The sequence below is a fragment of the Procambarus clarkii genome, chromosome 62, assembly GCF_040958095.1.
Source record: "Procambarus clarkii isolate CNS0578487 chromosome 62, FALCON_Pclarkii_2.0, whole genome shotgun sequence".
NCBI lineage: Eukaryota > Metazoa > Arthropoda > Malacostraca > Decapoda > Cambaridae > Procambarus > Procambarus clarkii.
This window is the reverse complement of record NC_091211.1, coordinates 17,757,631-17,780,589: the sequence shown is the minus strand read 5'-3', so window position 1 is coordinate 17,780,589 and position 22,959 is coordinate 17,757,631. Positions and strand designations below refer to the sequence as shown.

At 42.5% G+C, this 22,959-nt stretch overlaps 3 protein-coding genes across 3 annotated transcripts in view; all 3 read right to left on the bottom strand.

The window, feature by feature from the left end:
• Positions 1-4,379, bottom strand: part of LOC123766468 (vitellogenin) — a 30,025-nt gene extending 25,646 nt beyond the window's left edge. The window contains exon 1 of the mRNA XM_069308239.1: positions 4,258-4,379. The gene's annotated coding sequence lies outside the window, so the exon portion shown is untranslated. The remainder of the gene's footprint in view (positions 1-4,257) is intronic.
• On the bottom strand, positions 1,454-2,347 carry LOC123766361 (uncharacterized). Its single transcript, XM_045755420.2, has one exon. It carries the CDS (start codon positions 2,345-2,347, stop codon positions 1,454-1,456), a length of 894 nt encoding a protein of 297 aa, XP_045611376.2.
• A 1,263-nt stretch (positions 4,380-5,642) lies between the features above and the next one.
• Positions 5,643-20,451, bottom strand: LOC123766469 (vitellogenin-like). Its single transcript, XM_069308238.1, has 15 exons — positions 20,295-20,451; positions 18,673-18,915; positions 17,086-17,276; positions 14,775-15,872; positions 14,515-14,662; positions 12,618-14,339; positions 12,207-12,464; positions 11,735-11,898; positions 10,640-11,238; positions 10,098-10,470; positions 9,182-9,859; positions 8,553-9,080; positions 7,948-8,323; positions 7,548-7,825; positions 5,643-7,368 (listed from the first exon to the last, which is right to left on the bottom strand). The coding sequence occupies exons 1-15, from the start codon at positions 20,356-20,358 to the stop codon at positions 6,361-6,363; spliced, it is 7,728 nt and encodes a 2,575-aa protein (XP_069164339.1). The 5' UTR covers positions 20,359-20,451; the 3' UTR covers positions 5,643-6,360.
• Between the last annotated feature and the right edge of the window lie 2,508 nt (positions 20,452-22,959).

The following is a 22,959-nucleotide window of genomic DNA, read 5'->3' as shown; positions in this document are numbered from 1 at the left end:
CCACGGGCCTTCCCTGAGGGGAGTAGAATAGAGCTGAAAGCTCTGAGGATGACTTCCCTGCCCTGAGGGACTACCTCACTTGTCCTCGGGCCCACTGGCAAAGGAGCAGTAAGTAATTATCAAAAGAAGGCGCCAAGCCGGAGAGACTATGTGGCATCATAGGCAAAGGAGCAAGCCGCCTGTAGCTTTCTTGTTAACGAGGTACCGGAACTTCCCAGCCCAGTGCTCACGGTTGAACTTATAAGAACAAAATTGGGGCTTATGCTCAAGCTACCAAATACCTGTGGCAGAGAATGCTATGTTCCTCGACTGAAATTTTACCATTTATATTGGCACTCAAACCTTGGGCTCAAGCCTTTCTGTGGGGACTCATTTGCTTGTGTATTGTTCAAAACTCTGTTGGCTTGACTTTTATGTTTGAAAGCCTCACTTGTTTTTCAGACTGGAAGCAACTGGAAGTTTAAAAGTTTCCAGTGTTCAGGGCAGCTCTTCCCTAAGCATTCATCTAGTGATGCTCTGCCCTGGTGGGTTTGGGTGTTAGACTTAGAGCTTCAGGAAGTCACCGGGGCTCAATCAGAAATTGTTGCGTTTTCTGACTGAATATCTATGGGAGCGTCCGCAACGCTCCTTTAGATATAATTATTGTTCTGGTATCTCTCTACAATACTGCTCGTAGTCTGGCATATCGACCGACACACGGACCAGAACCTTCTGCTGCTTCTGACAAAGCCAACTTGCTCCACTTATTCTACTCTTTTTTTCCTTTTTTATTTATAAAACAAATACATGACAAGGAAAACATTACAACATTAAGGCACCGAAGCACCAAAAGAAAAACCTTACACCAGCACACACCACCCAACAACACAACACCAATTGACATGCAAGCAACACAGAACAAGTACAGTACAGATGTCACACCAAAAGCCGAACATATTTGAACACAATAAAAACACAGTGGACAATTTTCATAGAGCAAACGTAAATGAGAACCCATGAAACAAGCAAAATTCATTAGAAAACAATAAGAAACTGCACAACCCAGACGGGGTGCGCCAAGTTACATACATTAAAAACCACACAATGGCGCAAAAGAAACCTTCAGAAGCAAAGGTACAAAATAATAAAAAGTTTCAATACACACACACAACCCACGGAACACCCGGCACACAGTACAGAAAAACGCGTTCGTTCGACCACAGACACAGGAAAAAAACTAACGGAACACGCAGGACCCGGCAAAAAAAACACACACACCAGAAGCGCACACACACAGAACACCATTAGAAACACAACACAGAAGATAACAGTCTAACACACACGGAAAACACATTACAGTATGAAGAATACAAACAATTTACACAAAGGCCTAAACTAGGCAAACAAAACAACTACATAGCAGACAATACAATAAGTTATAAATGTTCCGGGAGCATATAATGCAAACACAAAACTACGCATATTTATCGGGAAACTCCCTCTTCGGAAACCGCAAGCAGTACGCCTCCCAAACGAGCTTGACATCATCAGACACCGGTCTACCAGGCGACGCACAAGGCTGAGGCATCAGCTCCGGCACCCCATAAACAAAACACTGCACCCTCGGTACCCAAATAGTATAGGAGCACCACGGCGCCGGATACACCCAGCTATCCACAGTAAGTTCCAAAGCCTGCAACGCATCGAGCGGGACCCCATTGGCCGGTACCACAGGAAAGGGTGCAGCACGAGGGTTTCGAGCACCAGGGGACGGACAAGGGTAGCCACAGAGGTTCGTACTGATAGCCACACGGTTCTTCACTCCAGGGGAAACCACAGGGAACACACACCTACCAGGGCCCCTACCACCGGGCACAGGATCAGAGGCCTCCCGGCGCACAGTTTTCGTGAGGACCACCACGAGGTCACGATCACTAGGGGCAACCTCCCAAGAAGGGGAGGCACCAGCAGCAGGTGCCATAGGCGCCACAGGAGGCCACACAGGCCCCTCTATCACATCATCATCCACAACTTCACACTCTGCAGCCCATCCACGAGGGGGCGACACACTCCTAGCCCTCCGGGAACGCTTGGACAGAGACCTCTGATCATCCGAACTGTCGCCCCCAGCAGGAGGCATCCCAGTAGAGCCCACAGCCGGCCGTAAGTCACCGGGCAACACACGATCCGGAAAAACATCAGCCTCACCCACAGGGGGCACAGGCCCACACCCTTCAGGCGACACAGGAGCTGGAGACGGGGCCGGCGGAGCCGGCGGAGGCGAGGAAGCCGATGTTGGGGGCGGATCCGCTCCCCCCACCACCCCGACACCCACACCACCAACCGCACTTACTGGAGCGGCACCCATCACCGCGGCCGTCCTCTCACAAGGGGTATCGTCCACAACCGAGACATCCTCACGCTCGGGCAAGGGAGGAAAATCCGCTTCATGAAACACATTTACCCGATCATACATCTGAGTGTCGGACAGCAGCCAAATGTCCAACGTGGCCACATTTAAAACACGTCCGAGTCTGCCCAAGGTAGGAGAAGCAGACCGTAAAGCCAGCAAGCGCGAGAGAAGAAGGCACATTCCCATGAAGAACCATCTTAGCCGTTCTGTAACCATTACCGAGTCCCTTGACGTTCCCGGTTGTGTATCTACAGGCACGAATAGAGTCCACACGCCCATACCTGGCAAGAGCCCGACGGAGAAGATCCTCAGACATTTCAAACGGCGCATACTTAATAGACACGTATGTGTACTCCACACTCAAATTCATCACAGTCACAGAGCCACGACCGTTGCTCAGCCCCACAACCTTGTCCTCATACTGGTCGAGAAACCTCCGGAACAAGCCACTCTCGGCGAACTTCACAACCACTCTGTCGTCACGAACAACCTGTAAACCGACGAGAACTTCCACTTTCACACCCATAACTGCAAACAGTGTTGTTGACGACGCCAATATCCACCCGACAGGTAAATGTCAGCCCAGCCGAGTCATTCCTCCTTAGTGGCGGCACGTAAGTCCCCATACTGAGACTGAAAAACAGTCACCCGGCAGTGGCAAACAACCACTCGTCAGGGCAACCAACAATCGCCCAATGTAAACACCAGCAGAGAGACCAGGGGAACGTCCGACCTAGCTGGTGGTTGCCACCACACTCTCATCAAGAAGACAGCCAAACTCGCTCCACTTATCCTACTAGCCTCTTCCAGACACATGCATGGATAATAATTGCTCCCTACAGCTAGTATAAAATATGTGTACTTGATTCAGCTCGAGTTGCAAAGACAGGTGATTAGAATGAGATCATAAACACATGATTATGTAAAATATAACATTTAGTAACGAAAAATTAATTTTATACCCTAAGCTCTGTAACTAGCCTTAAACATTCCCGCCTGAATGTCGGGGGAAGGGGATGATAAAATTGGTTCCGACACTAGTAGCCTCGCTCACCTCCGAGCCTCATAAAAACTTTAATGAGCTTGCAAACTTTAACCGAAAACAAGTCAAGGCAATGGTTACTCTGCTAGGCAAGTGAAACTTTTAATTACATAAATGTGAAATTCAGCAACCAAATTACTCTCCACAAAACTGCTAGGCTATTGCCAACTCGTGTAACTCTTCGAATTAACTTCACTCGTCATAGCCTAATTACGAAACTATCACGTCCAGAAGATATACAAATATATATTACTCAAAAACTCTCACAGGCGTCACTGACTCACCGGTTCTGGCTGTACTGATCGTGGACACTGTGTCTGTGGGGCACTTACTTTATCCAGAATAAAACAAATCAACCCGTTTAAAACAAAAACAAATAAACGCACGCTAGCACAATAGGAGACTTGCAAGTCTGTTCTGGTACAAATTTGGGAAAATTATTTTAAAATAACCAAGTTTCTATTAAAATCATCTAGATTTACATCTAACATCTGAATAACATTTTCTAACATGCAGATGTTACTAAAATCATCTAGATGTAAAACATCCACATTGGCAAGACTGCAGCACCGCTCCTGTGCCAGATAAGTACACTACAGGCTCACCGTAGCCCGTGCTACTTGCCCCGCTCCTGTGCCAGGTAAGTTACGGGCTCACCATAGCCCGTGCTACTTGGAACTTGTTCCGAGTAGCTGAATCTATAACAACAACAACAAGACTGACCTCAGAACCAGCGTGCTTGGAAGACCACCACACTGGGTCGTCCTGCCCACCATTTACAAATAACGAATATTCTGACTTGCACCTTGCATAATCCACTTACCAATCTCTTCCTAAGAGATTCACTAAGCTGCGCCGTGTGTAAGGTCAGTCCTCGATCAGTTAATCCATGTTGCAAGCAGCCAGCACTTCTCATCTGGCGCTAAACTCGCTCTCCAGTGATGGCGTTCTCTCCGCCCGCCATGTCGAATATGGCCGACTAGGCTTCCCCATAACATTTACATTTTCCAACATTTCAAAAATTAGGCACCCAATTTCCTCGCAAATTAATTAAACATAACTTTGACTGTCTTATATATGAATAAGTTAATATGATTCTTGATAGACGGAAAAGTTGACAAGTAGACAGCAACCTTAACAACCAGTATACAACACTCACTTATACAGTATAAATGAGTGTCCTGAAGTGGATACAGTATACAACATATATATATATATATATATATATATATATATATATATATATATATATATATATATATATATATATATATATATATATATATATATATATAAAATAAAATAAAAATAAAAATGAATTTTGGAGAATTGATCTTTGAATTACCATCAACAGTGAAAAGAAACGTAAGAAAGATCGAGAAAATTCGTGTTAGAATTATTAATCTTACTTTTTCGGTCATATTTAATAATATATGTCTACAGGAAAGACTGCTACCAAAATATATATATATATATATATATATATATATATATATATATATATATATATATATATATATATATATATATTAGGCTTCTATCGAGATTCTCCAGAATTTCGAAATACTGACCATCCCCAGGTTGCAACAGTTGCCTAATTCTCGGATACCTATTTGCTATTCACCTAATTACATTAGGACATTAGGCGAAAGGAAACGTACCCCACTGTTTCTGCCCCGCCCAGGATTTGAGCTCGGGATGTGAGTAGCCATTGAATCCAACTGTACTACGCTACTTTTGCTAGGTTCATCATCCATGTTTCTTATCCTCAATCAATTGATATTTCCATGTCAATTTGATAATTTTTAAAGCCTTCAAATCATAGCAGATTAGCTATCAATCAGTGAGATATATTTGTCACGCCTTGGAGGGTATTCATTCCATCATTGTTCCTGTGTTCTTGTCGGGGTCTTGTGTCTTTCTCTGAGAGGTCAAGACCCCTACCACTTACTCTCCTCCCACTGAAATGATGCCTGCTTTTGTACGTGCGTGACAGGTGTGTTATTATTAGGGGTGTAATGTGTCATTACGTGACTAAAAATGACATAAAAATTACATAAATGACAAAAAGTTTAGTGTTGTCAGCGTGTTTGTGAAATGTGTCAGTATGTGAGAGATTAACATCAGTATGCAGGAGTGTGTTGGCGGGCTGTGAGGATATGAATACGTGTAAATTTAACTGAAGGATGAAACAAGGAAATGTAGATACAAGTTTGAGTAATATTTATTCTTTTTTTGTATTTTTTTTTTTTTTACATTTTCATATGCATATTTCGAAGATTACAGAAAATAATAATTGCGATTTACAAAGCTCGGAGTAAACATGTCGTACATGTTAAGAGTGTAACATGTGTAAACATGTTACACTCTTTCACCCCTCCGAGCATGCTGTTGTAACGTCCATCAAAGCACTCAGAACTACTTTAACTTCAGTGGTATATTATACACACCATCAGTAGTATACTGGTCATTTGAAGCAGCCAGATAAGTGTGGGGGTAACCCCTTCAGTATTCCAAGGTTTACCCAAAGGGTAAACGTCGGGGCAAGTAAACTCAATTTTTCAACGTTTTCAACATTAGGCGTTTGTGGATCTTCCTTTTGTCAGGGTGTGAGGGTCCCATGATCTGGGCTTTGCCTCAAACCCGTCATGAATGTTGTGACGTCCCTGGTTGAGCCGTCACAACTTCAAGATCTTCCCGAAGGCAACCAAATAATTGTGCATTAAGTCATCAACAACAATTGGTTCATACCAGAGACTATTAGCGTACCTAATAAAATAATCCCGGGTGAAAGGGGGTCAAAATTTGGAATCTGACCTGACTATCTTAATTCAAAATAAAATCTTTGATTTTGATTAAAACAGTCTCTAATAGAGTAAAATCGCTATCGTGAGTATGTAACTGGCTGGTATCAGAGTCGTGGCTGTCAGCATGAAGGCGGTACCATGAGGTGCACACCTCTGCTGGAGCAGATGGTCCGGTAGGCCTGAGCAGCGTCGCAGGGCTGGCGGGAGGCGAGGCACATCTGGATGAAGGGCTCGTGATGAACTAGCGGGTAGCATCTGGACTGGAAATTCATTAGTGCCTTGCATTGAATGATCTTTGGTATCGGGACAGTGTCGTAATTGAAAGGAGAGATGTCGGGGGTTGGACACTGGTGGTCCTCCTGCCATGATGCCACTAGCTCCTTCAGGCTGGAGGCGTTCCTTCCCGAAGACGTAAAGAAGTCGTTGCTAACTTCATTGTCGTAACTGCCCATGAGCCCCGCAATGTGACCGAAGGTCCAGCCAGACACGTTCACGGATACTACATGTTTTTCACGGAATACCCGGACTGTCAGGAACGGTGACGTCACATTGACTTCATGGGGCGACTTCTGAACGGTGACGTCACCTACAGTTTGTCGTTGTCTGTTCATCTCTCTCCCGTTGACGTCAACACGGAAGTCCGGCTTAACTATGACGGTAGCGGAATGAGTAGAAAATTTGATCTGTGGTAGGGCCGTGGGTTGTGGATGGGCCATGGTAAGTTTGTAGGATTTGTAGGCAGCCAAGACTACCTCACATGGTGAAGGTGGGGCTCGGAGCACAGTTCCGTCAAAGGTGAGGATCTCTGTGTCGCTCACAACCATGGCGGTGCGGTTGTAAGGAGGCAGGATTTCCGTCATATGACGGGGCAGGAACGTGTGGTATGCCCACACCATCTTGCTAAAGGGGTTGGGAAGGAGATGGTCATGAACCATCAACATTTTTTCAAGATAATATAGTGGAGTTAGGTGCGTTCTCTTCAACAGTTGACTCAAAGAATATACTGGTTTACGTAGCTCTATTTTGAATCTCGCTTCATTATTCTTTGTTTCCAAGGCAGCGCCAAAGAGGATGCATTGAACTTTATCAGTGAAGTACTCCGCCACTTTCTTGGCAAAGGCGTTTTCCTGGAAAGATAAAAATGCACGTTATAATTTCGTCAAGGAACTGCGTCTAGTGACTGCAAGACAACATTATCTAGTGGCTTTAAATGGAAATAGTGATTTCACTCGCATTAGTATTATTATTGTGCAAATTCAAAGTAACTAAACAATAGATGGGTGCGGTAGGCAAAATGAATACTAACGGTGGCGAGGTCTTTAATAATCCACTTGATAACGTTCTCAACAGCGGGAATCTTCGAGATCTTAATGAGTGTGTTCTCAAAATCTTCCTGGAGTGTAAGCTTGACCTTAGCAATAATTTCCTTCGTGGCTTCGTACTCCTCTGGATATCGTTGAATGATGGCGTCAATATCACTCTTGATCATTCTAAATATCCTGGTGTTTTCCAGTTGTTCCAGCAAGTGACGCACTGACTCAGGCATCGACCCGGTCTCCGCCCAGCGCGCACCAGTCACCAGGACTGTTGATACAATACTTGGCTGAACTATGTATCATTTTGCTATCCTGCTGAGTATCACCTCATGTTTCATAAAACAAACAATAAGAATAATTATTAATTAGTATATAAATCCTTACACTTACATTTAATAATGTAGTCAGAAATTCCTTTGAATTCTTCTTGCCAGGCGAGAACCTCATGCTCAAGACGACCTCGGAGATCATTCTGCATCTTGGTCAAACCTGACGCTATATTAGAAGAAAGTTGTATTATATAGGAAGGTATAGGTCGACGGAGGAACTCTCGGAAAGCCTCATATTGAGGAAGGATGTCTTTATATATCAGGTCGTGATATATTTGCCGAACGTCGCGTTTAATTTCATTGACGAGTGTTACGATCTCCGGGTCAGGGAAGTGAATGCCTTGTTTCTGAGCCTCTTGTTTCAGGTAATGGCAGATTCTGCTAGTCCAAGAGTTAAAAGACTGCATCACCCGTCGATATTGTTCCTTAAGAGCATTCTGCAATTACAGACAATATTGTTAATTTTGAAAACTAGCAAGACGTTATAGCAAGAAATATATCATGATTACCTGATTATCACTTATCGAAGCCAATTTTCATGTTATAGAAATAACCAGTTAATAATTTATCGATATAAATACGAGTTATGGAGAAATATTTTACAAGTTTCTGAAAACTAGAAATGTGAAAAGATGATGATGATGAATATATGCCTTTGAACTTTACCTTCACCATCACAATTTCAGGGCGTTCATAGGCAACATGAAGAATGACATCATTAGGATTGGCAAGTTTTACACGCGCCATTCCTATGGGAGTTTTCCAGGGTACATCAATGTCGCTCACAGATATGCTGACCTCAATATTGTTAGGACTTTGTACTCCAAACTTTGTTATAAACTCCTTATCACTCCCTTGCTTTCTTGTAATGAGTCCGATGAAGATAGGTTTACAGAGTTTGGAGTGAACGTCGTAAGTGCCAAGAGGAGAAATGTGAGCCACAGCCTTGACCTTGTGGCCGTTACACTCTGGATCTTCCTCACGCTGCACCGTTCCAGCGATGTCCACCACCGGCACTCTTTCGTTAATCACACGGAAGGCCATTGTTGCATCTCTAGAAGAGACCCGGTCGTATATGGCCGACACCTGGAAGATTACCGGGGAGGAGGGAGACTTCTGGAACTGGAGATCAATGCCAGCCGTGTGGGGAGCATAGGCTGCCATTACGGTGACCTTGGGATGAATCCTCAGCACCTGCAAGAATCATATTTCAGTTATCCCAGAAACATACTTTGTGTACTGTTAATTTTAGTGTATTTATATATCTCTCAAATCAATAGATGACTGGAACTTACCCTGGTAGATAACGATGCCTCTATCTTGATGGTGTTGTTGGCAATCCCGGTTGACTGGAGAGTGCCTGTAATCTTGTCTGCTGTGTCTGGGAAAATGTCGATCTCGATGGTGCCTCTGAAACTCTCTCCACTGCCTGAGTGCTGAACCTCAATTCGCAGGTCCTTGGAGAGACTTGGATGACTAATGCGACCTTCGAACTTGGACTGTTGATCCCAGTAGCTGTGGGAGGACTTGGCCGCGATCTCGTATTTTGCCTCACTCTTAGCCTTGTTAGGATAGAACCTGAGACTTGACTCTGAAGGAGAATATTGAGCCTCACCCTTCATAGTGCGGGATGGAGACTCAACTGTTATAGAGTAGGAGGGTGAACCCTTCTGGTACTTAAAGCTGTACTTGTCCTTACTGTCTTCTCCACTTGGACTGTCATGGTACTCTCCACTTTCTGATGCTACAACTTTAAGTACGGCGTTCAAGAAGTCACGATAAGCTTTCAAATCTACGGATGACACAAGGGTTTCAACTCCTTCCTGAGGACTGACTTTCGCCTCCCAAATGAACATGGTCTCAGGAGTGTCAACCTCCGTCAAGACCTTGATGTTGTAGTGGTCGTTCTTCTGACATTCTGATGACAACTCCAACATTAGAGGTTTAGTCAAGGCAGGAGTCGATGTAGTTGCCTGGAATATTATATATTTATCATCTTAATTACGTTCATTATTGCTCAATATGTCACAAATAAAGTTATATGTATATTGGTGGAAGAGATAATACGATTAAAGTGTGATGATTAAGATAATTGTATTTATATTACATTATATGAATTATCTGTTCTGTATTAGAGCTTAAGATAATATGAACTACATCTAATTTCTCTCACTCTTTAATAAATATGAATTAATAAAACAAATCCCTTACCTTATAATACAATTCACGTTTGTGTGAGGCAATTTGACATTTTGCCTCCGTTTGAAGAGTGGTCTCCTGGCCTGCGGGGTTAGTGAAGCTTAGATGTGACTCAAGCTTGTAGCTGTAAGGACTGCCAAGCTTTTCAATATCCAGAACACTTGTTAACTTGTACTCCCTGTCCTGCTGGTGCTTGTAGCGAAGGTCTGTCTCGACTTCAACGGACTTGACGTCAACGTTTGTGTTCAGCTTCCACTCTAAGGTCTTCTGTGGCGACCGTAACTCCAGAGTGAAGCCATTTTCTCCATAGCGGTAATGGATCATATTTCCTGCCTCAACATCAAGCTTGACTTGGTACATCTCGTTCATGCACTTGACGCTTCCCCTGAAGATTAAATGTTACATGTTATCATGTTTGGTCATGGCATCACTCGCAGAGTATTTCACAGAGATTTATCATATTAATTATCAAACATTATAACAAATAATTGTAGTTGATACTGATATTTTTAAGAGAAGCATGATAGTTGGTGAAGGTAGAGAGCGGGACTTACTGGATGGAGGCGCTTCCTGGGTGTGACGGGCTGATAATGACGACGGTGTCCAGGCTGATCTTTTTACTCGGGTCACGATCGGCGTCCCAGGCCAGGTCAGCCTTCCACTTCTTAGCCTCGAGGTCAATATCAGTAAATGCCTTTATTCTGCGATGGGACGAACTCTTGGGCAAGATCTGGGTGTTGAGGCTGACGTGGATGTGCTTCTGATTAATGATGGCGTCAAGTTTGCTGTCTACCAGTGCCGGGAGGAAGAACTTAAGTCCAACTGTAGTTCCTTGCGAGGAACTGGACTTAATAATCCATTCTGTACTAAAGAGTTGCTCTTGTTTGCCAAGTTCAAATGCTAAAAGTTGTTTGTTTTTAGCAAAAATAAACCTAGAAACAATTTTAAATGGTTCATTTGTTACGGTAATAAGTTGAATGTCAGACTGAAACTCTGATGAGTCCGAGGAGAACTTGGCTGTGACTGGTCCTCGAGCCATAAGGACGACGTTATCTCCGTGCTTGAGAGCAGCTTCAAGGTCATAGTGTCCCCGCCCCGGTCCCGCCAACTTGCTCTCAAACTTGATGCGTGTTATGTACTCCCGAATGTCCACCTGTCAATAATAATGCTCGTAGTTTATCAGTGATCAAGTGTACTCGTCGGTTACTTGATAAAGTAACCTAAAAGTAATAAGAATGATAAGCAAAAATCGTATCACGAATTGAATGACTAAAAAAACACATTGAAAGATAATATATATATCTTGAGGTTATCTTGAGATGATTTCGGGGCTTTTTAGTGTCCCCGCGGCCCGGTCCTCGACCAGGCCTCCACCCCCAGGAAGCAGCCCGTGACAGCTGACTAACACCCAGGTACCTATTTGACTGCTAGGTAACAGGGGGATAGGGTGAAAGAAACTCTGCCCATTGTTTCTCGCCGGCGCCTGGGATCGAACCCGGGACCACAGGATCACAAGTCCAGCGTGCTGTCCGCTCGGCCGACCGGCTCCCTATAAGTCAAAGCTAATCAGTTTCCAATGTTTTTTTTTCATGAAAGCTAGCTTCCATATTACGCACTACCAAATTACCAAGCACAAAGTGTAAGCTTACCAAGACTAAGGTGTTCCATGACTGGCCAGAAAAATCGCTCAGGGCTTCCAGGTCAACCACCTTCACATTGTCGCCAGAGCGAAGTACTTGTAGTGATGCTCCCTTTTTCTGGTCTTCAAAGTGGATGATGGAAGCAGCTTTGTATTCACTGCTCCCCAATTTAACTGAAGACATTAAGTTCTCGTTAGAAAATATATTCACTTATTATTAATATACCTAACCTCATTTCAGTCATTCTATACGGTGGTAAGAATATATATACACACAGAATGATTAATACTATTGATCGCACTAATGCAGCAAATAACCACATTGAAAGATGAAGGAATGCTAAAACGCTTTCAACTCAGCAAGGAGACTTCTTCATTACTGAAGGCCCCTTGTTGGGTTGAAAGCATTTTAGCATTCCATCACCTTTCAATGTAGTTATCTGTGGCATATCTATGCAATAAGTAAGTGATAAATAGTTTACGTTTAGCATCAGTTTTGGCGACAAAGTCTTGGTTAAATGTTCCTTGTGTAGTGTGGGTGGCCTCGACGTAGTAGAGGTCTTCACTCCTTCGCGATATCTTGAAGGCTGAAGACAGTTTAGCTGTGTGGCCAGACTCACTGTCCTGGCGGACAAAGGAGCTCACTTTCCACCCTCCCAGGCCACCGTCCACCTCAAACTTGCGCAGCTTGGAGGGCACAGCAATGGCGGAGTGGGGAGAGCGCCTGAGGTCTACTCCCGCTGCATAACAACGTTACAAATTATTATTTTCGTTACAATGATCTGTTTTTCTAACTGAAATATCTTCAGTTTCAAAATAAATTGTTTATCGTTTTAATATTGAACTCAACTTTATGTTCCACACAAATCTGTCAACAACTATATTTCTCTTACCTTCTAAGTGCCAGTTAATGTAATTCCTAAGTGTATTCATCGTCCTGGATAAGATATCCAGCGACGTCTCAGGACCATTGGCTTTCTTCGTAAACTTCCACTCGAAGACTTGTGACTGGGGCGAGAAGTCCCTACTTCTGCTGGCGTACACCTTCACTTCATATTCCTTCTCCTCCCCCCACGACGACGGTGAACGCATCTTGAAGTCTGCCTTCACTCCCTGCGACATTTCTTTGTCCCCTGACTTATATTTTGCAAATGCCTCGACTCCTTTGTGATCGTCCTTGTTGCTAACGTGGGCCCAGACTTGGCTGCTAAGAGCAGGTGATTCTAACTTGGCAGAGACCTTATTAATCTCACCTTCTGTGGTGTAAGACATAGTTATTTGAGCCTCTCTAGGCGTACTAGACCCAGCTACTTCGAATTTCGCCTTAATCAGTTTACTGTGTCTCTCATTCTCAATTGCTGCTCTCATAATGTATCCTTTCATTGAGGGCTCGGCTTTCTCAACAGATAATTTGGCAGTAAGTGGCTCGCCTAATTGGATAGCGTTACTACGGAAAATATCAGGTACATTAATATCGTAGCAGAGTTTAAGATTAAGAACAGGCTCAAGAGTGTTGATACATGACTGAAGTGAGATTCTTGCATTCCTTGAGGATTCAGGGGAAACTGTAGGTCTGCTTGTTGGGTTTGCGCTGAGCTGTTTCAAGTACACTTTGCTTTCTATATCAATTATGTCCATTCTGTCAGGGATGTCCAAATGAAACTCCAGTTCGTTGTCTTTCTGAGGGTCGACTGTAATGGAGATACCATTACTGCTAGAAATCGTGTTTTTCATTTCAAGACCTGTATCACAGTTGCCATAACCAACGAAACCATCAACTTGCACAGACAAACTGGGAATTATCTTAAAGATTTTCTTGGCACTGATCTTTCCATCCATTTTCAGTCCGACAACAGTTGTCCCTTCCATCTTAAGTTTAAGTGGTGTACCTTGGATGGTTGGGAAGGAGTAGTCAATGTACATCTGAGCAGTTCGGGCTGAATCTATTTTCAAATTCTTAAGTTGATAAAGAATGTCGTTCACGTAAAGTAATCCAGTATCAAAAATTGTGTCAGGATTGATGTCTTTCAAATTCCCGGCTAGTGAAACGAAACTTATCTCCTGACCCATGAAGCGAGCAAAAACATCAGCCTTGGCAACTCTTGAATCATCACTGTAAAGTTTGTGGAAAAAGTTGGAGAGTGTTGACATGTCAATTGATCTCCTTTGTCTGAGTTCGCGCTGGAAATGGTCAAAGATTTTGTTTTTCTTTTCATCAACAAATCTGGCTATGTCATTTAATATTTGTGCGAAACTAGCTTTCTGCAGGTAGCTTTCATGCCCAAACATTTCCTCAATGAATGGTTCGAAGCCCTCAAGCCGTGCACCAACCTCGCCTAAGTTCATTGAGATTCCCGCTAAGGCTGCGGTGAGGTTGAAGTCAACAGAGCGAGGGACAAAGGATCCCGGAGAGTAGATGATGTTGGACTCCACACCGGCACCAGCCCCCAGGGCCGAGGAGAAGTATGACACGTCTATGTTGCGAGAATATTTCCTCATGTCTTTCCTAATGTCTCTGGGAATGAGAATGTTTCTCATGAGGTATCGGAGGTGTTGTTTGTGCGGAGTGTCGGTGTGCTGGAGGTTCACCAGGTGACTCAGTATGAACCCACGAACTGAAATTAAGTAATGGCATACATTTTATAACATTGAATACAATCCTTGGGAAATGTTAGGGAATGTCCAGCGCTAGGTAAGTGTAATACTATTAAATGAAGAATATCATTACATAAGACAACGGATAGTATTCTTTATAATTTTATAATTTAAAATAACACGGTGACATATTACCTTGTGTATTGTATTCCAAGGAAATTTTTTTAACAATAGTTTCCAAGTCCTTATGGTTGGCACATCGGACCGCCGTAAGGTAAGATGCAATGCGAACTTCTGTGTCTTTAGCTGGATGGAGAGCAATATTCAACAGGTGTTCCGTTTGCTGAAATTAAAATAATTATGAATGCTGAAAGAAACAGATTAGATTTGTATTTAGATAATAATAGTGTTTAAACAACGTGTGGGTAATTTAATAATTTTGACATGCTACTTACCTGGTGATGACATTTTGTTTGTCTGAAGGCTTGTGCGGCGGCCACGCGGATGTTGGTCTTAACTCCTTCTGTTTCCATGCATCTGAAGACAGACCTGGCCACCTCTTGGGTCATCACGCCCATGTTACCCAGAGCCTTAAGTGTTGTCAGGGCAGCTTCTTCTGTCTGTTCATCGTCAGAAGGAGAACACTGACTTTGTAGTTTGTGACCTAGAGCTTCAGCTAGGCTCTTAACTGGTGCTAATTCATCGCAGTTGTGATTATGGCGGCAGTAAGTATTAACCATAGAGGCACCAGCCAGAGTGGGTAGTGGTAGAGGATGAGTAGATTCGAACAATGGCTTCAAAGCTGCTATTGCATAAATATTTGGACGAGGAAGAAGATATAAAGCTGCTGTGTAGAGGGCTTTTCGCTCTACTGAGGCGTGTCCACTTGCTAGCTCCTTCGCCATAACCTTTACGGCGCCAGACTCATGAACGAAGGCAACAGCGTCCAGGAAAAGTTCCTCCAGTTTCTTGTAATTTTGGCAAAACTGTCCGCTGCGGACTTTTGTTAAAGTTTGTTCCACGGCTTCGTCAGGGACTTGGCGCAGGAGTTGTGCAGCCTTGGCTACCAGAGCAGCAACATCACGCTCAACGGCATCCTTAGCCTTCTCACAGATCTCACTCATGGTCTGATCCAACTGGGCCACCATGGACGGGTCCTTCTTTAAGGTATCGTAGTCATACAGGAGACTTTTGTGGCGCAGGATAACTTGAGGGAGGGAAGAGGCGACGTTTGATTGGTCGTTGGATACTGAGACGTATCTCAATGTGGACTCCATTTTGGCTTCAATATACTTATAGGCGCCATAGCTGGGTCTGACCACGTTCTTATCCTCACAGGTGATGCTGGAGTAGATTCCGTTCCTGATCTCTTGTTTACACACAGAGCGGGACTCTTCCAGCGGCAGAGGACCTTTGAGCCAGGGAACCTGGGTCTCAGCAGGGGTCGGGTAACGCTGCTTACACAGGCGGTGGTTTTTCTCCTTCTTCACAATGACTCTGTCTCCATGGTTCTGCACCTCGTACTTCGTTGGGCACGTTCCTACCACGTCTGTCTGTTGAGAAACGTTTAAGGATTGAAACAACCTAACGCTCGTAACTACATATAACAAGTTACTGAATATTTATTTCTTTATATATTTAAACAAAACAAAACAAAGATAAGAATAATTATTGGTTACACAAACGCGTAAATACAAAATAAGTATTTTGCTTTAAGAAGTTCTATTCAGATATTTGCAATTGGAAGATTTGCATTAAATCTTAAGCAAATTAATTAGCTTAATATTTAATTGTTGTTTATAAGCACTAAGAATAAATTTTATGACGTCTTAAACCAATGCATTTACCCCTGTGAAAAAATTTTTGTGTGATGGAATTAATTATTAAAAGTTTAAAATTAATATAAAGCCTATGGTATAACGGCTAAACCTTAATTAAAACATCGCTGATAAGTTGCTGTAACTAGACATCTTACAAAAATAACATTTTGGTTATTTTACAGCAGCCAGAACAGTAATATCAACGAATATTGGGAGCCATTATTATTATTATAACAAAGTAGACATTGTGCTGCCCTCTGTCGTCATAGCCTACTATTATTATATTCTTACATTTCCAGAGTCACGGTGGAATGTTTGAAGAGACAGAGGGAAGATTTAGAGAGACAGGTGGAAGGTTTAGAGAGACTGGTGGAAGGTTTAGAGAGACTGGTGGAAGGTTTAAACAGACAGGTGGAAGATTTAAACAGACAGGTGGAAGATTTAGAGAGACAGGTGGAAGATTTAGAGACAGGTAGAAAGTTTAGAGAGACTGGTGGAAGGTTTAAACAGACAGGTGGAAGATTTAGAGAGACAGGTGGAAGATTTAGAGAGACAGGTGGAAGGTTTGGAGAAACAGGTGGAAGATTTAGAGAGACTGGTGGAAGGTTTGGAGAAACAGGTGGAAGATTTAGAGAGACTGGTGGAAGGTTTGGAGAAACAGGTGGAAGATTTAGAGAGACTGGTGGAAGGTTTAAACAGACAGGTGGAAGATTTTGAGAGACAGGAGGAAGGCTTAGAGAGAGACAGGTGAAAGGTTTAGAGAGACAGGTGGAAGGCTTAGTGAGAAAGATGTAAGGCTTAGAAACAGGTGGAAGGCTCAGGTAAGAGATAATGTGAGACAAATGCAGATAAATACAACGAGGAATGAAGATTGGAAAATACAATTTACCGGCATTTGAAACCATTATTTTACTAGCTTCTTCGTGTAAAACAAATATCCTTTTACCTCTGTAATGTTATGGAAAGAGTTGAGGGATGAATTAGAAGGGAGAGAGTTCTGGAAGGCTGAGGCGATGCCCTTCTTGATGTTGATGGACCAGGCGTCGTCGTCAGGAAAAGTACACACTTGTTGAACCCGGCCGTCGGCCACCGCCACCACCAGCGGGTACTTCTCCAGGGCGTTGCCTAGATTTGGTCCTGGGAGAGCACTAGCAGTTACTACACCGGAAGAATCAGTAGGGGCTACATCTATGCCAGCATGAGATCATTTACACCAGTAGGGGCTACATCTATGCCAGCATGAGATCATTTACTACACCTAGTGACAACGTTAGGCTAGACTAAGAATTGGAAGAACCAGTAGGGGCTACATTTATGCCATTATGAGATCATTTACACCAGTAGGGGCTACATCTATGCCAGTATGAGATCATTTACACCAGTAGGGGCTACATCTATGCCAGTATAAGATCATTTACACCAGTAGGGGCTACATCTATGCCAGTACGAGATCATTTACACCAGTAGGGGCTACATCTATGTCAGCATGAGATCATTTACTACACCTAGTGACAACGTTAGGCTAGACTAAGAATTGGAAGAACCAGTAGGGGCTACATTTATGCCATTATGAGATCATTTACACCAGTAGGGGCTACATCTATGCCAGTATGAGATGATTTACACCAGTAGGGGCTACATCTATGCCAGTATGAGATCATTTACACCAGTAGGGGCTACATCTATGCCAGTATGAGATCATTTACACCAGTAGGGGCTACATCTATGCCAGTATGAGATCATTTACACCAGTAGGGGCTACATCTATGCCAGTATGAGATCATTTACACCAGTAGGGGCTACATCTATGCCAGTATGAGATCATTTACACCAGTAAGATCATTTACACCAGTAGGGGCTACATCTATGCCAACATGAGTTCGTTTACTACACCTAGTGACAACGTTAGGGTAGACTAAGAATTGGAAGGACCAGTAGAGGCTACATTTATGCCGGTATGAGATGATTTACACCAGTAGGGGCTACATCTATGCCAGTATGAGATCATTTACACCAGTAGGGGCTACATCTATGCCAGTATGAGATCATTTACACCAGTAGGGGCTACATCTATGCTAGTATGAGATCATTTACACCAGTAGGGGCTACATCTATGCCAGTATGAGATCATTTACACCAGTAGGGGCTACATCTATGCCAATATGATGTTATATATGATTTATATTGTATTTTATTAAATAAAGATAAAAAAATATGATATTCTTGGGACGAGAAAACGCCAGGAGTAATTAATTATACATTGGGGGGGGCAACATTAGATCAGGCTATGTCTGATCTAAGAGACAATATTAGATTAGGCTGTGTTTGATGTTCCCAGGTTTACATTACCTTAAATTAAACAGCTGTACATTAAACTAAGTTGTACATTAAATGCAGCTTTGTCTAATCTAGTGACAACTTTTGACAAGTGTGAACCTGAGAGTGCAGCAGTGGTTAGTACAACAACCGATAACGTTAGGTAATAGCAGGACAAGTTCTGAGCACCGTGTTTGTGTACAAACTATCCACTTACGGCTGGAACTTTCTATCCTGACGTCCTTCATAGAGACGAGCATATTACAGGGAGATATCCACCACAGCTCAACTCGTGCTGTCCAATCTGTTTCTGCCAGTCCACCTTCCACATCCTTCAGCTGGACCTTGGACTTGCCGGAGTATTCGTATATGTAGGTCTTCCCTTCCTGGTAGGAGAGTTTCGGGGACCCGGCGACGGGACATTCCACCGAGCACGCATTTGGATCACCAACCCATGGTGCTAGATGTAAACAAAAGGAAGGAAAATAACATGTCTGTTTCTAGATTATTATGCTTGAAGTTAATTATAACATAAATGAATGCTGATATTCAGAACATCCATAACTTAAAGCTGTTTATATTTTTGTCTATTTTTCAAGAAGTTAGCGTGTAATAGCAGTGGTGTGGTTTGAACAGTGATATTGTGGTTGTAGTTTTGTTGTTGTGGTTGAAATAGTGTTGGTGTGATTGTAACTGTATTGTTGTGGTAGTAACAGTGATGGTGTGGCAGTAACAGTGATGGTGTGGCAGTAACAGTGATGGTGTGGCAGTAACAGTGATGGTGTGGCAGTAACAGTGATGGTGTGGTAGTAACAGTGAAGTGATGGTGTGGCAGTAACAGTGATGGTGTGGTAGTAACTGATGCTGTGGTAGTAACAGTAATGCTGTGGTAGTAACAGTGATGGTGTGATAGTAACAATGATGGTGTGGTAGTAACAGTGATGGTGTGGTAGTAACAGTGATGCTGTGGTAGTAACAGTGATGTTGTGGTAGTAAAAGTGATGTTGTGGTAGTAACAGTGATGCTGTGATAGAAACTGTTTTTTTTTTTTTTTTGCTGGGATATTCCTTCGCGGGCTCTAAGCCTCTGGCTGGCCTACTAAGCTGTTTCTCTTTTACTTAGGCGGAGTACGAGTATTTATGACTCGTATGGTCGCTTCAGTAAGATTTTGTCCCATGTGTTTAACAACAACTTCTGCTCTGTTGAATCTAAGTTGAAATCTTATTGGGTTTGTGACTGTGCACTGTGTTAGATAATGTTCCAGTGGTCCGTCGGGCATTTTTCCACAGTGCTGACATTTCCTCTCATCTTCTGGAACCTTAAAGCCTATTTCCCGCGCACATGGGTATCCAAGCCTAATGCGATGTAAGTGTACTTTTGTTATTCTACTGCTCCCTTTCATCAAAATAAGTGGTTCATAGTTGGTGTTGCAACTGCTGTGTTGTGGTCAGTCTACATCCTCTGCATTGCTCTATTTCTAATTATTTTCTTAGTAGTAATAGTGTTGTTGTGGTAGTAACAGTGGTGTGGCATTAACAGTGATGGTGAGGTAGTAACAGTGATGATGTGGTAGTAACAGTGGTATTGTGGCAGTAACAGTGATGGTGTGGTAGTAACAGTTGTTGTGGTAATAACAGTGGTGTGGCATTAACAGTGATGGTGTGGCATTAACAGTGATGGTGTGGTAGTAACAGTGATGGTGTGGCATTAACAGTGATGGTGTGGTAGTAACAGTGATGGTGTGGCAGTAACAGTGATGGTGTGGTAGTAACAGTGATGGTGTGACAGTAACAGTGGTATACATATTTGACAGGGGAAGGTGTAGGGATGAAGGCTGACCTGCGCGAGCACCCACCACCACCACCAGGATGGTGAGCACGAGGAGAGCTGCCCAAGCGGTCATGGCGCCTCGTCTCCAACCCTGTTTCTGATCTGCCCGTTCTTCACGCTTATATACTTGTAACCTTTGATAGCGACGGTTATTTATCTCTACATGTTATAGATAGTAAGACACTTATTGATGAATTTTCACAGTACCTCAGCTCTTCTGATAGGTTTGATCAGGTTTTAATGTCGCATGATGAAGAGATAGCCATCATTAGAGTCAGCGTTTATATATTCTCTCTCCCTCGGACACTCAGTAAAGTTATCTATGAACACACGTGTCTTAAGTAGCGGAGTCAAATGTTATGATTGTTCTAGACTTTGAGATTTTATATTAAGCATGAACATTTATCCTCTGTAGTTGTTCTGAAGTAAAAATAGTTTTCTGCTTCTATAGATCTAATTTTTTCCCTGTGGGGTGTGTTTATTGGGCAGTGTCAATCATCCTGTGAGTGGACCCACCGCCATAGCAGCATGTACACCCCCCACCCACCACCCCAGAAAAGGAAGAAATCCCGCTGGGTTGTTCATCCAGTCACTTGTACCCAGACAAAATTTGGCAAGGCTTGAAAGTTGTTGTGTTCGCCAGTTCATGCAAGTATGACGACGAAAATAAACATTTGAGTTAAACTTAACGCATGGAAGCAAAGGTGTTGTGTTGACGGTGTCAGGTAATTGTCATTCTGTGCAGAGTGTCTGGTTTATTATTTATAAAACTGATTTTGTAAATGGGACTTTGTTTGGGAGTTAGCCACAATTAGGTTAAGTTAGGTTAGGTTGGATTAGGTTAGGTTCGGTTCGGTTGGATTAGGTTAGGTTAGGTTAGGTTGGGCTAGGTTAGAATGCCATGCATGCTGGACCGTAAAGCTCAAAGAGTCACTTATGACGTTTGGTGTGTGACTTGTGTCCGGTTTTTCTTGCAGTTCGTTGGCACTATTTTCACAGCATGTTGGCTATGAGGGTGTGAAAGGTGTTGTCTGGGAAGAGAGTGTGGTCTGTGCTTTGTCAATATGACGAGTGTCGGGTCGTTGATTGTTTAATTTGACAGTTGGAAGTTTCTTGCTTTTATTGTACATACAAGCATATATACAAGCAATATGTACTTTGATATTAAATATCTTGGAAATTGCATTGCTTATGATGCTTCTCTTATTAGCAAGAACACTCTAATCCAAATTATCCTTCAAAAGAAATTAAGGTTTTCGGAACAGTTTGTGGTACCTTGAAATTGAAATAAATTTATTGAGGTATAAATACACACAAAAGGATAAGTTAGCTCAAGCTATTCTCATTCCGTTCAGTACAACGTGTTCATATATATATATATATATATATATATATATATATATATATATATATATATATATATATATATATATATATATATATATATATATACATTACAAATAATCAACATATTACTGAATATTATGAATGATAAACATACACATTTCTTCTTTTACATGTGGGAGTATGGCCCAGTAGACCCTTGCTCGGGAGTTGTGTTTGGTACCCGCACCGCCGGCGGCCTCCAGTCCCTTGGCCTTACTGTGGTGTTTGCCATGTTGGAAACTGCCTCTGTTATTCTCTTTGGAGAACAAAAGAGACTCGTCTTCCATATGCCTGCCATGTGTCCTTGGCTTTCATGGTAACCTGGAGTTTTCCCAATTTTTGGTTGGAGTAAGGCTGCGCGCACCTCCACCCGGCGCACAAACCAGGGTTGCCAGATCTAAATGGCTGAAAGTAGCGAGCTGACGGTCTAAAAGTAGCGAATTTGTAATAAGAGTAGCCCAATTTTTTTTAGTGATTGATATGGGTTTCAAAGTAATATATTTTGATTCATAGAGTACACTACACGATGTTAATTGTTCTATTAATATTATTTCTGCACATACACACACACACACACACATATTATATATATATACATATATATATATATATATATATATATATATATATATATATATATATATATATATATATATATATATATATATATATATATATATATATTGATTTTTTGCCGCCAGAGGTGGATAGTTCATTAAGCATCCCCTATTCAACCAGTGAGTGCTGGTTTATTGTGCACCCCGAACCCCGACCAGTTGTGTAACTGCAAGCCTAACATGAACGAACCGACAATAAACATACTTGAACTTGAAATGGACTTTAATGTTTTTTCGGCAGCTTTATTTCCTTAGTTTCCGAGCTGTTTTCTCTACCGTGTATGTTGTAATAAACTATTCCTATATTTACAGTTGTTTCTCCCTGTGAAGATTATTAAACAATGGTGATTATAAGGGCGCGGAAGTTCAGCCTGGCCAGGACCGCCAGCAGCCCTTGGGCCCGCCCCTACAGCTCCCAGTCTTTAATTTGGCACCTTTGTGGCACCTTTGTAGGACCTTAAGCCTAACATGTATATATACACACACTGGCTGCCTGTCCCCCCCTACACAATGATTTATTATTACCTATTATTTTATCGTTTAATTTAAATATTAAATAAAATAATTTGTTTAATTATTATAGTAAGTACTTAATAATTTAATAATAAGTAGTAAGTACATAAAAATAATTAAAAAGTACAGTTTAGTCAGAGGAGATTCCTAAATTGGAA

What these genes read in the sequence shown, in the direction of transcription:
- LOC123766361 (XM_045755420.2), bottom strand. Translation starts at nt 2,347, where the DNA reads ATGGGTGCCGCTCCAGTAAGTGCGGTTGGTGGTGTGGGTGTCGGGGTG.
- LOC123766469 (XM_069308238.1), bottom strand. Translation starts at nt 20,358, where the DNA reads ATGACCGCTTGGGCAGCTCTCCTCGTGCTCACCATCCTGGTGGTGGTG. An exon ending in CTTTCCATAACATTACAGAG is followed by an intron (nt 15,873 to 17,085) that starts GTAAAAGGATAT and finishes GTTTCTCAACAG; the next exon opens with ACAGACGTGGTAGGAACGTG. An exon ending in CTTGGAATACAATACACAAG is followed by an intron (nt 14,340 to 14,514) that starts GTAATATGTCAC and finishes ACTTAATTTCAG; the next exon opens with TTCGTGGGTTCATACTGAGT.